Below are 14,315 nucleotides of genomic sequence, written 5' to 3' on the forward strand. Positions count from 1 at the left end.
GGGGCATCTTTCAACTTTAACTCAGACCAGCCATCATTACCTACCAAGCTGACATTGCCTCCACACTGGAAAAGGCTGGTCGACATATACATGTCTTATACTCACAGCTGGTTCCCAATTATGGACCCCGGGATCATCACACGCACAGCTTTGATGTATCCCCCAGAGGGCCTTGTCATCGAAGCCAACCCCGCGTCGGCGCTACACGCACAGCTTTGGGCTGCTCTTGCTGTCTCTCTCATTTCAAGACGCGGCCTCTTTCCAAACCATCACGACCCAACGGATTCTCTCCTAACGAAATCTGCTCTATCGCGCAACGGCTTATACCCTCCTCCGACGAGACCTTCGAATTGGCTCATATCTCCTCACTCCTCCTTCATTCGCTAGTACTCATGGGCCAAAAGAAGACGATGACAGCATGGATCATGATAGGCCGAGCTTCCCGTCTTGCTTTGCATTATCGCGCGACAGCATCTCACATGTTTCCGGTCAAGGAAGGCGACGCAGCTTCTCTGAATCATAACGAAGTCAGGGTGCTGGCGGGAAGCTTCATTCTGGATTCTCTTGCTTCACTCAGCCTGGGTCAACCGCAAGTGACATCGGGAATTCGACATAGCCTTCCTTCAGTTATTATAGAACAAGCTCTCGACCTGAACGAGCCGTGGACTTCGCTTTCGGGATTCGGAAAGGCGGCGGAAGATGGACAAGAATCAACACCAGATTGCGCATCACCACTATCAACCTTTCGACAACTTTTTGCCTTCTGTAGACTTTGGGGTACCAGCATGGATGCAAGGCTATACAATGACCGCAACCCTCAACGAATCACCCCAGAAGACCTTGTCAGGAGCCTGGACGCTCGGTTTTCATTTTGCAATTCTCTCATCTTCGGTGGTTCGACGCCAAGAGTGCCCTCAGCATATCTGCTTCAAGGCATGTTCTTGGCAATCACATTGGACTTGGTGCCAGGCGCATCGGCCGTCTCTCTTATCTAATTTCATAGAGGTTGTTGAGTCGTGTCTGGAAAACTTTGGACCAGGTGGAACACCACCAATCATAGCCATCTTGATGGATATAGTCAAGCACCATGGCCATGGGAACCGAATGCCAGAACACGACCAAGTCAAGTGGAATTCGACAATGGTATCTCTCACAGACGGCTGGAAGCTCAAATATCAAGGGTTAGAGGCCCCTAAAAGCAACCAGCATACACCTAGTTCTGTGGATCCGTCACGCCGCCCAATAGTGAGCCCATCATTTATGGATGAGATATCAACCGCCTCTCATCCCTCGCATCACACAGACCACCCTGCCCCTATCACATCCGGGGAACTGGAACATGAGCTCGGCCGGATGCAGCAACGCCAAAAAGAGCAACAGGCGTTATCATATGAACGGCAACGTTATCAAGCTGCTGACCGTAGCCCGGCTACTTCACAGTCTCTATACACACTAACACCCAATTTGACCTTTCATACCCTTCACACACCATCTCTTGATGGGCAAATGGGATCATTACAAAACTCGATGCCGAGCCAACTCCTTGATTACGACGCAATTCTGGATGAGCTTGGATCCATAGACTGCGCGGATGGTATTGATGTGGATCCTCAGTTTATGACTAACTTGGGCTTTGCGCCAGGATGTGATCTGGGCGAGATGTTTCAAGGTGATTTTGGGACATGATTTAATGCAATCTAATCAATATTTACACGGATACATATTCACCCAAGTTGTTCCCGTCTGCCTACCTGTAGTGTCTTGGCTGATGGGGCGTAATAACTGCCCAGACTGACAGCGCTGATCACGTCTGTTCAGGTCAAGATCCTTACAATATCCCAGCAGTAGTATCCCTTCATCCTCGGAGAATGTTACATTCTTGCTGACGCGGTGTGTTGGAGCTGCTGAATAACGTCCAATCAATCTCGGAATAATGCCGACATCGCCGTGCAAATGGGGACCACAGGGATAAACGATGAGCGCTTGAGATTTTCTCCCCATTTCCTGACGAAACAAGGTTAGATCCGCGGCCACATGGTAGTAATGTGATGCGGAGACCCTAGAACAGTCGAGTCAGGATGTGACACTGCGGAAAAGCCTTTATCCCTCGACACGTTCTCTCAGCAACACGAGGCCCTAGCATCCCGGTAAACAGACAATGACAATACCGAATCTCATGCAACGACGGAAGCATATTCTTCCCCCACAGATCCAACCCCGCAAACCCCGGACTGCATCCCCAATTCTGGAGAAGCAGTTGTTCGGTTGTTGAATTGAGTTGGCCCTTGCTGGCTCCAGCGGCACACTAGCTCTTGGAGACGGTTTTACTGCTAGACTAGGGGCAGTATGGGTCATCTTGACCTGTATAAATCTTTGCCCCCCACCGGGTTTTGGGGATTGTCTCTTCGACTCTCCAGTTCATCCACAACCTTCTTTGCAACCTTATCTCCCCACAAGCTGCAACAGTTCTCAAGCAGGTTTGAGACGCCGCAATCATGGGCCTCTTGACTCTGCAAGAAGATCGGCCCACACCGAAGGCCGTCTACAACTGGCGCGTCTACACATGCGCCGCCATTGCATCAATGGCTGCTTGCACTATCGGTTACGACTCTGCTTTCATCGGAACGACCCTTGCTCTGCCCTCATTCGTGAAGGAGTTCAACTTTTGAAGAGCTATGACCCACGGTGCGCTTGCGCTGGTCAAGCAGAACATTGTCTCTGTGTACCAGGCCGGTGCCTTCTTTGGATCTCTGTTCGCCTATGTCAGCAGTTACTTTATCGGTCGTCGATACTCTCTCATCCTCTTCTCTCTTGTCTTTATGGTCGGTGCCGGTATGATGCTGGGTGCCAATGGGGCCCGGGGTCTCGGCCTTATTATCGGTGGACGCGTCTTGGCCGGTATCGGTGTCGGTGGATGCTCCAACATGACACCCATTTACATCTCAGAACTGGCCCCTCCCGCTGTACGAGGTCGTCTTGTCGGTCTCTACGAAGTCGGATGGCAAGCCGGTGGACTCGTTGGTTTCTGGATCAACTACGGAATCAACCAGCACCTCCCTTACGCCCCTGGCCAGAACGAGAACGTCTGGCTGATCCCCTTTGCTGTTCAGCTCATCCCTGCTGGTCTTCTTCTTATCGGTGCCGTCTTTATTCCTGAGTCGCCTCGATGGTTTGTTCTCCAAGGGCAAGCGCGACAAGGCTATCAAGAACCTTTGCTGGATGCGAAACCTTGACCGAGAGGATATCTACATCGTTGAGGAGATTGGCTTTATCGATGCTGAGATTGACCGATTCAACAGCGCTGTTGGCGCTGGCTTCTGGAAGCCTTTTGCTGCTCTCAAGGAGGCCAAGGTCCGGTGGCGTTTCCTCCTTGGTGCTCTTCTCTTCGTCTTCCTAGAACGGTAAGCACACTCTTCAAAGTTTTCACTTCAGTGAGGAACATTTTCCAGGCTCCGGTATCAACGCTATCAACTACTACAGCCCCACTGTCTTCAAAAGTATCGGCATTACCGGTACCAACACTAGCTTCCTTACCACTGGTATCTTTGGCGTTGTCAAGACGACAATCACCTTTATCTGGATTCTCGTTCTTATCGATCACGTCGGTCGCCGAAATCTTCTCATGATTGGCGCTGGGGGCGGTGCTTTCTGCATGTACTTCATCGGTGCTTACATCAAGATCGCCAACAACGAAGCCAAGGTCGCTGCCGGAGAGGACCCCAAACTGTCCTCTGGCGGTATCGCAGCTGTCTTCTTCTTCTATCTCTGGACCGCTTTCTACACACCCTCATGGAACGGTACACCATGGGTTCTCAACTCAGAGATGTTCGACCAGACCACCCGCTCTCTGGGTCAAGCCAACGCCGCCGCCAACAACTGGTTCTGGAACTTCATCATCGCCCGTTTCACCGAGCAGATGTTCAACGCCTGGGGATGGGGAGTATACATCTTCTTCGCCTCCCTCATGGTCATTTCCGTCTTCTTCGTCTTCTTTTGCATTCCTGAGACCAAGGGTGTTCCTCTTGAGGCGATGGACAAGCTGTTTGAGACCAAGCCTATCTGGAGGGCTAACAAGATTGTCATGGAGGAATTGAGACTCCAGGATGAGGAGTTCCGCCATAATGTTGATGGTGCTGATCTGCGGGAGGAGAAAGCCAATGCTGAGCAGATTGAGGGCAAGGTCTAAAAGTCTTGATAATGATGAAATGCGGAATTTAAAGCGAAATTGAATAGAAGCCAGATTGAATTAATATACCCCTTGTACATCACTTTTGTCTTCAGTAATTAGATTATTGACGATCCTTGCTGTTACCATTGAATTGTCTATGTTTTGTGTGAGATTACAAGCGTCCGACCACAGATCGTAACAACAAGTAAGAGCCCTGGCTCAAAAGTCAGAAGAGCTAGTTTATAACTTTTTGCCTTCTTTCGATAAGTATAAGGTTGACTGATAGTTAAAGGTTATGTACCTTGACCCTAAGTGATGAAAAAGTTTTGGAAAACTTAGCCTAAGCTTAGGGGGCACTTTGCTTATCTTATTCTGACACCCTACATCAAGGTTCAGTGTTTTCTTGCGACATAGTAAGCCAACACTGAAAAATGCCAATAAACTTCACCCTTTGAAAGGTAATTTAAGAAGTATAAAATGCTCCGATTTCCCAGGCATGACACTCAAACTCACTACTACGCTCTTCCTCTCACACATTTCTCAATATGGCCTCATGGAATTCGCTCCCGCCCGAGATTCGTCGAATGGTTTTCCAGACTTGCGTCTTTCGAAGCCCATTCCCGAAGGCATCTTCCTTGGCTACAGTTTCTCGAGAATGGCAGGACTTTTTCGAGAGATCAACCTTCAAAGACCTAGCCTTGGACAACGGTGATTTGTATGCTTTCGCCTCAGCTATCAAGAGCAATGTCACCCGACTCGGGTATATAAGAACCCTACGTCTGCGCATCAATCTTACGCTCTACAGTAGACGGTTACAATACAAGGCTGAAAGTGCGACGGATGTCACACAGTGAGTAAACTTGACATCTTTATCCTAAGGGATGAAAAGGCTTAGGCATTTTAGTCTAAGTTTGGGAGAGTCTTTACTGAGTTTATACGCTTTCTAACATCGGCCAATAGGAACAATAGAATTTTCACACAAGCCATGGCAGTTCTTCTCAAGGTCCTGTCTCTGTGGAGCGGTGATTATGGAGGAATAGAGCTTGAGCTTGACGCACGATCGCCGAGTGACTGCAGGTACTTCAATCTCGTATACGAACTCCACGATGACTTTCTCTTCCGTCATCAAGAAGAAGATGAACTTTTCGACGCCTTAAAAAGGTTTTACAGGAAGAGACACGAAATAATCAAGAGATTCTTGGGTATACGACCAGGATTCAGGCATCGCTTTTTGAACTTAATCTGGAATCTCAACTACGGTTCGACGCATCGGCTTAGCGGAGAACACCTCAAACTCAAGCCATCATTGATAAAGAGAGGGTGGGCTTACTCTCAGGTCGTGCGGAACCTACCAGCTACACCGATTATGAAGGGACTGGTGATTCGAAGGGTCGCGCCTCGACTCATTGCTCTTGAATCCCTGGGCAAAATCATGCGGGAGAGTTTTATGGCACTGGAATCTTTCTCTTATTCTACTTAAATGGAGCGCACTGATCACAAAGAACGAGATTTTCTCGATGGTTGACCCTCCCCCTTCTAGTTCAACTGTTTAATGAGACTGTGCTGACAACTATAGATCTTGCTACACAGCTATTGCCGTCCCTGCCCGCAACCCTCAACACCTTTAGGTATAGCAGAAGACCAGTCAGAGATTCATGCGATCCCTGGATCAACAAATGCCCCCAATCGCTTCTCTTCGCCCAAGCATGTCACCGATTCACCGAATTCCGCCCACCGCAGGATATCCCTCCGTTAATATTTTTCGACGACATCATAGCGGGTGGAGAGTGTAAAGAGTCCAAACTCGAGAACTTGTCTATCGCCACCATGTATCTGTCCCACGTGGCACGTCCGCGCATGGTAAATGAGTCTCTGATATCAGCCGCCCAAGCAGCAGCCATGATGCCTCGCCTACGCACCATGGAGCTCTCATGCTCCTACCCTGGATACGGATACTTATTCCGGTGTGAAATGGATGGTTATAAAGTTCAGATCACATGGAGATGTCTACAGAACGGGCCGAGCTTTGATCTTGAGGAGTAAGTCATCCAGGAGTGGGAAAGGGTGGCTTCACATCGCCTATTTAATGTGAACTACGCTCCCTTCGATAACGCTGGGAGGGAATGGCAAAGATCAATGATAATTCCATACCTGCATCTGAAAAGGCTTGCTTATAGTCCACTTGAAGAGGCGCAGCTAAGGGCTTTTCAGGGGGGGTATAGAAACTGGTGGTACAGGAATACCGCGGCGTTTATTAATTATCCGTTCTTTTCAAGTAGGACAAAGAATTGCATAGATGAAGTTCCTTTTAGCCAGGATAGGGCTGAGTTGGTACATGATGAGCTCATCGGAGGGTGTCTTGACTGTCTCATATCATACGTGACCGCTCTCCTTCCACGCAGCATACTTTTGATAAATATCCTTCCTAAAAACATCCTTCAGATCTGTAGCAACGCCTCCGTCAAGAGGCAACTTTGCAAGAACAGCCCCAACACCACAAATATCATTCTTGCGATCAATGAACCACGCAAATGTCAATCCTCCACCCCAAGACATGGTATGAGCACCATACCACCCCTCAACATCCTCAAGTGTAATGGTGCCTCCAAGCCCATGGCCAACCTTTGTCTCCTCGCCGATACCAACTCTGAAGAAATGGCCGAGTGGAGTAGCTAGCATGCCTTGTTGACCGATAAGTGCTTCAGGGGCAAGGTGGTTCTGAAACATGTCTGCGCAGGTTTCGGGCTTGAGGAGCTTGCCGTCGTTAGCGAGTAGGGATTGGGCGATTTTGAGATAGGTTGGTGCAGGCATAGCGAGACCGTGCCCGCCGAAACATCCATCTGAACGGCTGTTGATTTCAGCTCCTTGACCCATGACTGCGTAACCAATACCATTTGGATCATCAGGATTGAGATCGACGAGACGCTCACGTAAGTCCTCTCTCGTGACAGGGAAGAACTGAGCGTCGGTTTTCAAACCAAGAGGCTTCAGCATACGCTCGTGAATATGCTCTTCCAAGGTATGTCCAGTAACACGCTCCACAATTCGACCAGCCCAGTCTAAGCCAGGACCGTACATCCATCCTTTTCCAGGTTGATGCAAAAGAGGATATATGAAAGTATCTTCAACCTTTCTCTTCTGTCCATCCTTGGGTTTGTACTTGCTGCTCCACTTTCCTATGCTGGGAGCCAAGAAATCATACGCCAGTCCAGCGCTGTGCGTAAGCAGCATTTCAAGTGTGATAGGTTGGCACGCTGGTTCAAGAATCGGTTCATCGTCTTCTGTCCAGCCGGTAAGGACCTGCTTCTCTGCTAACTCCGGTGCGATTTTTGATAAATCTCCCTTGAGGGTGAGAAGACCATCGTCAACGCATTGCAGAGCTGCGATGGAAGCTATGAGCTTTGTAGCTGAGGCAAGACACAAGATATCATCGAGCTGCTGAGGACGCTTTTCACCCGAAATGAGAGTTCGCTGGCCAAGGGCTTTGCTGTAGGAAAAGTCTCCTTTGGAGTTGGTAGCGCAGATGATGCCGCCGTTGATCTTGCCAGAGTCGATGGCGGCTTGGAAGCTCGTTTCGATAGTTCTCGCCATTGCAAGAGCAGAGAAAGAGTTGATTCTGATGGGTGACTTGAAGGACCCAGCTAGGAGTGAGTGATGAGAGATTTTCAGTCTTGATAGCATTGGGGATCTGAGTATTTATGCAGTTGGTTGATGTAAGACAGAAAAGTAATCATCCGAGAGGAGTTCAATCACGTGGGTCGCTATACGGCGAGTTGTTATACCAGCCAATCAGACTGCTTATTTTCCGAGTGAGCGAATCGACTTGAAGGATTTCCTTCTCATCACCACTATTATACCGCCGATGAGTCAACAGCTGAAAGAATCTACCTCTTTTCATTTCATTATGATAGAGATCTATTATGCTCTCGAATAACTCCCCAAGAGACTTGTTAGAATTCTGGTCCAAGTAAAATTCGGATATCAAATTCCATGGGGCTTGTTTAATCTACCAGTCAGACGACGTCATTCAGACTGACCACCATCCTCAAATCTCGAGTGACTCACTCTCGTCAGTCAGTAGTTCACTGGATCATCCAACTACATCGTCTGCCTCAAGAAAAGTCTTGTGCTTACGCCCTTCTCATGACGATCCATGGACTAAAACTACCCCGAAAACGCGAAAGACCGTGCAGATCAGTCGGGGTAACCATTCGGCCATGAAGCTTTCTTACCGATACACGGTCAAAATGAATGCCATAGCTGACACTACGTGAAGTAGCCAGTGAAAAAATTCAATATCTCTTAAATAGGCTTGATGGTTTGTTATAGACCCTTATTTTGTAGGTCATACATCTTCTGGCGTTGAGTATGCCGCAATGGGCTGATGTAGTTGCTCAACAAGGGTAATAGGGTATTCTGTGAAGCATCGTGAGAAACATATAAATAGATATCGAGTATAATTTACACTGATTATGAGAAGGGGAGAATAACATGAAACTGAGATATCCAGTCCCTGGGCACTATGCCATATCTTGCCAAGCTAAAATCTCTAACACCACGGCAAGATATCATCTTTGCCGAACATATATTTCTCAACTCCAACGTCACTCCCAATTCCCAATTAACCTCTAACACTCAGACCTCCATGCATCATCATGTCTCCCTCAACCTCACCCCCTCGACCAGAAATGGTCCAGATAACCTCCCCTTCAGACCCAGAACAAGCAATCTCACCAACAATAACCCGCATCAACGCAGCCTACGACTGGACATCCCCCAGCGACCCTTCCAACCCCCGAAACTTCTCCCTCCTCACCAAAACCCTCAGCATAGCATCTATAACATCCCTCGCGTGGTCATCCTGTATCGCCGGCGCAATATACGCTCCCGCCCAAACAGCCGTCAGCCATGACTTTCATACAAACCGTTTACTTACTGTCCTGCCTCTGAGCTTGTATAACCTCGGCATGGCGTGTGGTCCACTCGTCGGAGCACCGCTATCTGAAACATATGGCCGCAAGACGGTATATGTTGCTACGACGCCTATATTCCTTGCTTTTCTGCTGGGATCGGGATTTGCGCGGGATATCGTGAGTTTATCGATTTGTCGGTTCTTTGCAGGGATGTTTGCGTCGCCGAATGTTAATAATACATCTGCTACTATAATGGATTACTGTGCGCCGCAGTATCGGGGTGCGAGTTTGGGGATATACTACTCGATTCCTTCGCTTGGAGCAGCTGTTGGACCGCTTGTTGGGGGGTTTGTGCAGAGGTCTTTTGGGTGGCGTTGGACGCAGTGGGTTGCTGTTGTGATAACGTGTGTTCTTTACATACCTGTTTTGTTCACGAGGGAGACTTATAAAAAGGTTGTTCTACGAAGACGAGCTATCAGGATGGGGTTGGGTGATAGCTCGTCTCAGCAAACAACTGTTGTTAGGACGATTCGACACTTCTTTACGGTTCTTATCCTTCGACCGCTTCATATGCTATTTACTGAACCAATCGTCACTCTAGTCAGTCTCTACAACGGCTTTATCTTTGGATTATTGTACACATTCATCATATCCGTCCCGTGGATCTTCAGACATTACTATGATTTCAGCGCAACTGGCGAATCCCTCTCATATCTGGGCATAACTCTCGGCACGCTCTTCGCCTGCGCGCCCTTCGTCCTAATCGACTTCTCATACTATCAAAAGCGTCTTATCCACTGGATCCAAATCCACGACCTAAGCGAGCCTTTTCCCCCAGAGCACCGTCTCATCTCCTCCATGATCGGGAGTTTTCTCCTCCCCGCCAGTCTCCTCATAGCAGGATGGACAGCTGAATTCCGCGTCCACTGGATTCTCCCCATCTTCTTCCAGGGACTGACGATGATGGCATGTCTTTTGATCTACGCTGGTGTAAACCTCTTTATGCTTGATGCTTACGGTCCTTTGTATGGAGCATCTGCCTCTGGGGCTATGATGCTGAGTAGATATTCGTTGAGCTTTGCGTTCCCGATGTTTTCGTTGCAGATGTTTGAGAGGCTTGGTGCAGGGTGGGCGACGACGCTTTTGACGGGGTTTACGTTGTTGATGGCGCCTATACCGTGGTGTTTCTTTGTTTATGGGGAGAGGATTAGGGCGAGGAGTAGATATGAGTCGAGCTCGTAGTTAGAGTTCAACGGGACTTTTCAGTCCTCATCTTCACCAATCATCTCCATGCCCTCAAAAAGATCAAGCCAATCCTCCAACCTCTCCTTGACGGAAGTGTCCAACTCCCAGGGCTCATTGGTCAGGGCATCTTGATCTCCAGCCCAGACATACATATCCGCTTCTAAAACACTCCCATCCTCCAGCACCACATCGATGCTGGTAGCCGTATAAGTTTCGCCCTCAAAGTCATCGAGCTTCTTGCGCATGGACTTGGTCTCCAGGACCAGTAGGTCCCCATCTACTTCGTGCCCATCTTTCTTTACAACGGCGGGATAATCTCGTGAGCGCACGGTGTAGCGTGCATAGCCGTGTACTTTGGCTGGACGGGTGAGCGCTGAAACGAGTTCTGTGTTTGTGGCGTCGCCGGTTAGAGCCCATGCTAGTAGAGGGCGGGCGTGGAGTGTGCTGTAGATGAAGAGAAGGCGTGGCTTTGAAGATTCAGCCATCGTGGTATGCTTTCATATGAGACTTGAAGCGTGTAGTTCGTTTGTTTGTCCTGTGACTTGTTGTGTGTGTTGAGAGGAAGATATTGAAGTGAAATCTCGCTCACAGTCAGTGACCAAGTAGCGGAACCCTCCAACTCTGGCATACTTTTTATTTGCATAACTACAGAGGAAATAAAAGTCTATATGTTGGCTGCCTAGTCATTTTTTGCAGTGATTCGGTAAGATGCTTATAATTTTCCCCAGCTGAGCTTATATTTAGGTAAAGATTTATAACTTTAGGTAAGTTTAGGGTATCTTAGTCTAAAGAACCATCACATTTCATCGTCAACTCCAACCACTGGCAAAGCCAACATAAAATAACAAAAAGTCCAATCATTTATCTAAACTCCGATAATGTAATGCACGCTATGTATCTATGCCCAATAAAACAAAACAAACCCTCCCTTACAGCTTTGCCGCCTCCGCCCTCTGCGCAACCTTCTCCGCAATAGCAACATGCACCTTTTCAATCGGCATCTCCTCCAGCTGCTTGCCCGTCCAGTACTTATCCTGCTCCAGGCCCTGATAAATCAACGCCTCCGTTCCCAGGATGACCTTCCACCCTTTATCCTCCGCAATGCCACCTAATCTCGTAAAAGGCGTGGGGTTGTAGCACATCTCCAGGATAGCGCCCTTTTGCTCCTTGTCCAAGAATGCTTCTGTCACTGCGCGCGCGCGAATCTCCTCTTCTGTCTCGGGCTCAAAGTCCGGTACGCACGCTACGATCGCACCAGGTGCTTCGAGACCTTGTGCTTGTGACACATCCTTGACGTGTAGTAAACCCTCGCCGTAGCCGCGCTCAGCACAGTCGGCGATCACGGCGGTGACTTCTGCGTCGTCGCGGTTAACGAGGTAAATCGTCTTGACCTTCATCCACTTGCGCAGCGCGTAGATAGCGCTTCTAGCGGCGCCGCCACCGCCAACTACGAGGGCGGGCTTGTTGTGGAAGACAGCGTCGGGGTTGTCGATGTTTTGGTAGAACGAGTCGCGGATGCCGATGACGTCTGTGTTTGCGCCGCAGAAGATTCGGCGGCCGTCACGCTCACGGATGAAGAGGGTGTTGCAGGCGCCGACGTCGCGACATTCTTCTGTGAGTTCATCTAGGTATGGGATGATGGCGACCTTGTTGGGCATGGTGACTGAGGCGCCTATACATCATGTCATCAGTACTCATGCATGTCAATTGGGTGAGTGAGTGAATGGAACATACCGTAAAAGTCGGGATGTTGCGCCAATTCCAAAAAGCCAGGAATATCAGCTGAATCAAGTCTAACCTGACCCCACTTCAACCCAAGATCTTGATAAATAACATTATGAAGAAACGGCGACAGCGAGGCAGTCAATTTCTTGCCAAACAGGTATCCGTGGCGCTGCAGCTGCGAGACCTGGTTCGATTGGAGAGAGTCTCCAGAGACGGAGCCTTGCTCAGAGGAGATTGGCTGGACAGACATGATATGATAGGTAGATAGTACAAAGAGACAAGAGACAAGAGACAAGAAAGTGGCCTGATTGAGAGAAATAATCCTGGAAAGTAGCGACGATAGATCTATTCAAGTAATAAAACCCATCCAGTAGCAAAGAACACAATGGAAAGGAAAAAAACCCCAGATCCTCACTCCCCACCCGAAACCTCCGCCCCAAAGGGTTTATCCACTAAAGCTGGGGTCGCAATGCAAGAAATTACCGGGTCTCGACCTCCACAGTCGGATAAAGACTTAGCCACCTCGGTGCCCGGGTAATGGATAGACAAGACGTTCATCCCCCATGATGCAAACAGCGTGAGGCGACTGTGGAAATTCCCTTATCATTTTTGCCAATGGAGTATCCCTCTTAAACGATTAACATGGCTCGGCTGGTACCGCCTCGTGACGGCTTTCAGCATGACGATGGATAAGGGAAGATCGAGATGGGACTACGGGGGTGGTATTGGATGAATGATTGCTTTATCATCGAGTCTTGATCAGGGGCATTCTCCGCTCTGTAGATTCTATATCAAGTTGCCACAGCATCAGTGGTGGTTTGTCTCTTCAGTTATCTCATTATTGTATCTATCGCTGTTCATATAAGCATTCTATCATCAAGTGTCATTCACCATACTATACTACCACTTATACCCATCCAACACATCACATAGCGACTTCATTATATCGACTACACACTCCTATATAATACCGCTGCCATGGCTCACAAACCAAGCATATGCACAATGTCCCTAGGCCGTTGTTTCGCAGGCCACTCCCTCCCCCACAAACTCGACATGGCCGCCAAATACGGCTTCCAAGGCATAGAAGTCTTCTACGAAGACCTCGTCGACCTCGCCAAGTCCCTCCCAGGCGGCGACACACCCTCCAACCAAATCACAGCCGCCCGCACAATCCACGATCTCTGCGCCGCCCGCTCCCTTACCATCATCTGCTTACAACCCTTCATGCACTTTGGCGGTCTCATCGATCGTCAAGCACAAGCACAACAATATGAAGAACTCAAGCTGTGGTTTGAGCTATGTCACGCGTTGGAAACAGATCTTATCTTGTTCCCTAGTAGCTTTTTACCAGAAGAGCAACTTACGGATGATATGGATGTTATAGCCGCTGATTTCACGGTAGCTGCTGATATGGGGCTGGAGCAACAGCCGCAGATTAAGTTTGCGTTCGAGGCGTTATGTTGGGGAACGCGGATCAACAGGTGGGAGCAAAGTTGGGATATAATCCAGCGCGTTGACCGTGAGAATTTCGGTATCTGCCTGGATAGCTATAACATCCTCGGCCGCATCTACGCCGACCCTGCAGCAGTAGGCGGAAAGACAAAAGACTGCGACACCGTTACAAAAGAATCCATCAAGCATATCCTCACAGACATCGACGTCAGCAAAGTATTCCTAGTACAAGTGGCTGACGGCGAGAAACTCAGTTCACCTCTGAACGAGAGCCATCCGTTTTACAACGCGGAGCAACCGTCGCGGATGAGCTGGTCGAGAAACGCGAGGTTATTCTACGGGGAGAGCTCGTATAATGCGTATCTACCGTGTAAGCAATTACTGAGGGCTGTTGTGCAGGGGTTGGGGTTTGAGGGGTGGTTGAGCTTTGAGGTGTTTAATAGGAGGTTTTGTGATAGGGATCAGATTGTGCCTGAGGAGACGGCTAAGAGGGCGGCTGAGTCGTGGGAGAAGATGAAGGTTGAGCTGGGGTTGAGGACAGCGGACGATGTGCAGCCGAGATTGCAGGCCATGTTGTAAATAATCTTTGTTTTGTTGCAATGTTCATAATACCACCAGAATGTATTGTTACCATCATCTGCTGTCCTTATTTGATCAGCGAACACACGATCACTTCTCCATAACCCTCAATCCCATGATCTGACTTGGACTGTAAACACTTTCTTTTCACATTCAATTTGCTTGACTCAGTCATAATTTACAGCTTCGTCCTCAACTTCAAGTGCTTAACCGCATACTCAATCGCAGCA

The 14,315-nt window shown here is 48.8% G+C and overlaps 8 protein-coding genes across 8 annotated transcripts; 5 read left to right on the top strand and 3 right to left on the bottom strand.

The window, feature by feature from the left end:
- Positions 1-1,788, top strand: FVEG_15777 (hypothetical protein). The gene has a single exon (XM_018904969.1). The coding sequence runs from the start codon at positions 700-702 to the stop codon at positions 1,684-1,686; it is 987 nt and encodes a 328-aa protein (XP_018751206.1). The 5' UTR covers positions 1-699; the 3' UTR covers positions 1,687-1,788.
- A 707-nt stretch (positions 1,789-2,495) lies between these two features.
- On the top strand, positions 2,496-4,186 carry FVEG_15778 (quinate permease; the record flags this gene model as incomplete). The annotated part of the gene is made up of 4 exons (XM_018904970.1): positions 2,496-2,648; positions 2,709-3,169; positions 3,300-3,401; positions 3,433-4,186. 4 exons carry the CDS (start codon positions 2,496-2,498, stop codon positions 4,184-4,186), a joined length of 1,470 nt encoding a protein of 489 aa, XP_018751207.1.
- Positions 4,187-4,713: 527 nt separating this feature from the next.
- Positions 4,714-5,648, top strand: FVEG_05962 (hypothetical protein; the record flags this gene model as incomplete). The annotated part of the gene is made up of 2 exons (XM_018894186.1): positions 4,714-5,018; positions 5,129-5,648. The coding sequence occupies 2 exons, from the start codon at positions 4,714-4,716 to the stop codon at positions 5,646-5,648; spliced, it is 825 nt and encodes a 274-aa protein (XP_018751208.1).
- Positions 5,649-6,380: 732 nt separating this feature from the next.
- Positions 6,381-7,883, bottom strand: FVEG_05963 (beta-lactamase). The gene has a single exon (XM_018894187.1). It carries the CDS (start codon positions 7,847-7,849, stop codon positions 6,542-6,544), a length of 1,308 nt encoding a protein of 435 aa, XP_018751209.1. The 5' UTR covers positions 7,850-7,883; the 3' UTR covers positions 6,381-6,541.
- A 940-nt stretch (positions 7,884-8,823) lies between these two features.
- Positions 8,824-10,193, top strand: FVEG_15779 (hypothetical protein; the record flags this gene model as incomplete). Its single annotated transcript, XM_018904971.1, has 2 exons — positions 8,824-10,071; positions 10,146-10,193. 2 exons carry the CDS (start codon positions 8,824-8,826, stop codon positions 10,191-10,193), a joined length of 1,296 nt encoding a protein of 431 aa, XP_018751210.1.
- A 150-nt stretch (positions 10,194-10,343) lies between these two features.
- On the bottom strand, positions 10,344-10,811 carry FVEG_05964 (hypothetical protein; the record flags this gene model as incomplete). Its single annotated transcript, XM_018894188.1, has 1 exon — positions 10,344-10,811. The coding sequence occupies one exon, from the start codon at positions 10,809-10,811 to the stop codon at positions 10,344-10,346; it is 468 nt and encodes a 155-aa protein (XP_018751211.1).
- Positions 10,812-11,146: 335 nt separating this feature from the next.
- On the bottom strand, positions 11,147-12,454 carry FVEG_05965 (quinate dehydrogenase). The gene is made up of 2 exons (XM_018894189.1): positions 12,061-12,454; positions 11,147-11,998 (listed from the first exon to the last, which is right to left on the bottom strand). The coding sequence occupies exons 1-2, from the start codon at positions 12,299-12,301 to the stop codon at positions 11,256-11,258; spliced, it is 984 nt and encodes a 327-aa protein (XP_018751212.1). The 5' UTR covers positions 12,302-12,454; the 3' UTR covers positions 11,147-11,255.
- Positions 12,455-13,056: 602 nt separating this feature from the next.
- Positions 13,057-14,085, top strand: FVEG_05966 (hypothetical protein; the record flags this gene model as incomplete). The annotated part of the gene is made up of 1 exon (XM_018894190.1): positions 13,057-14,085. One exon carries the CDS (start codon positions 13,057-13,059, stop codon positions 14,083-14,085), a length of 1,029 nt encoding a protein of 342 aa, XP_018751213.1.
- Positions 14,086-14,315: the final 230 nt, after the last annotated feature.

This window comes from Fusarium verticillioides, chromosome 2, assembly GCF_000149555.1.
Source record: "Fusarium verticillioides 7600 chromosome 2, whole genome shotgun sequence".
NCBI classification, from domain to species: Eukaryota; Fungi; Ascomycota; class Sordariomycetes; order Hypocreales; family Nectriaceae; genus Fusarium; species Fusarium verticillioides.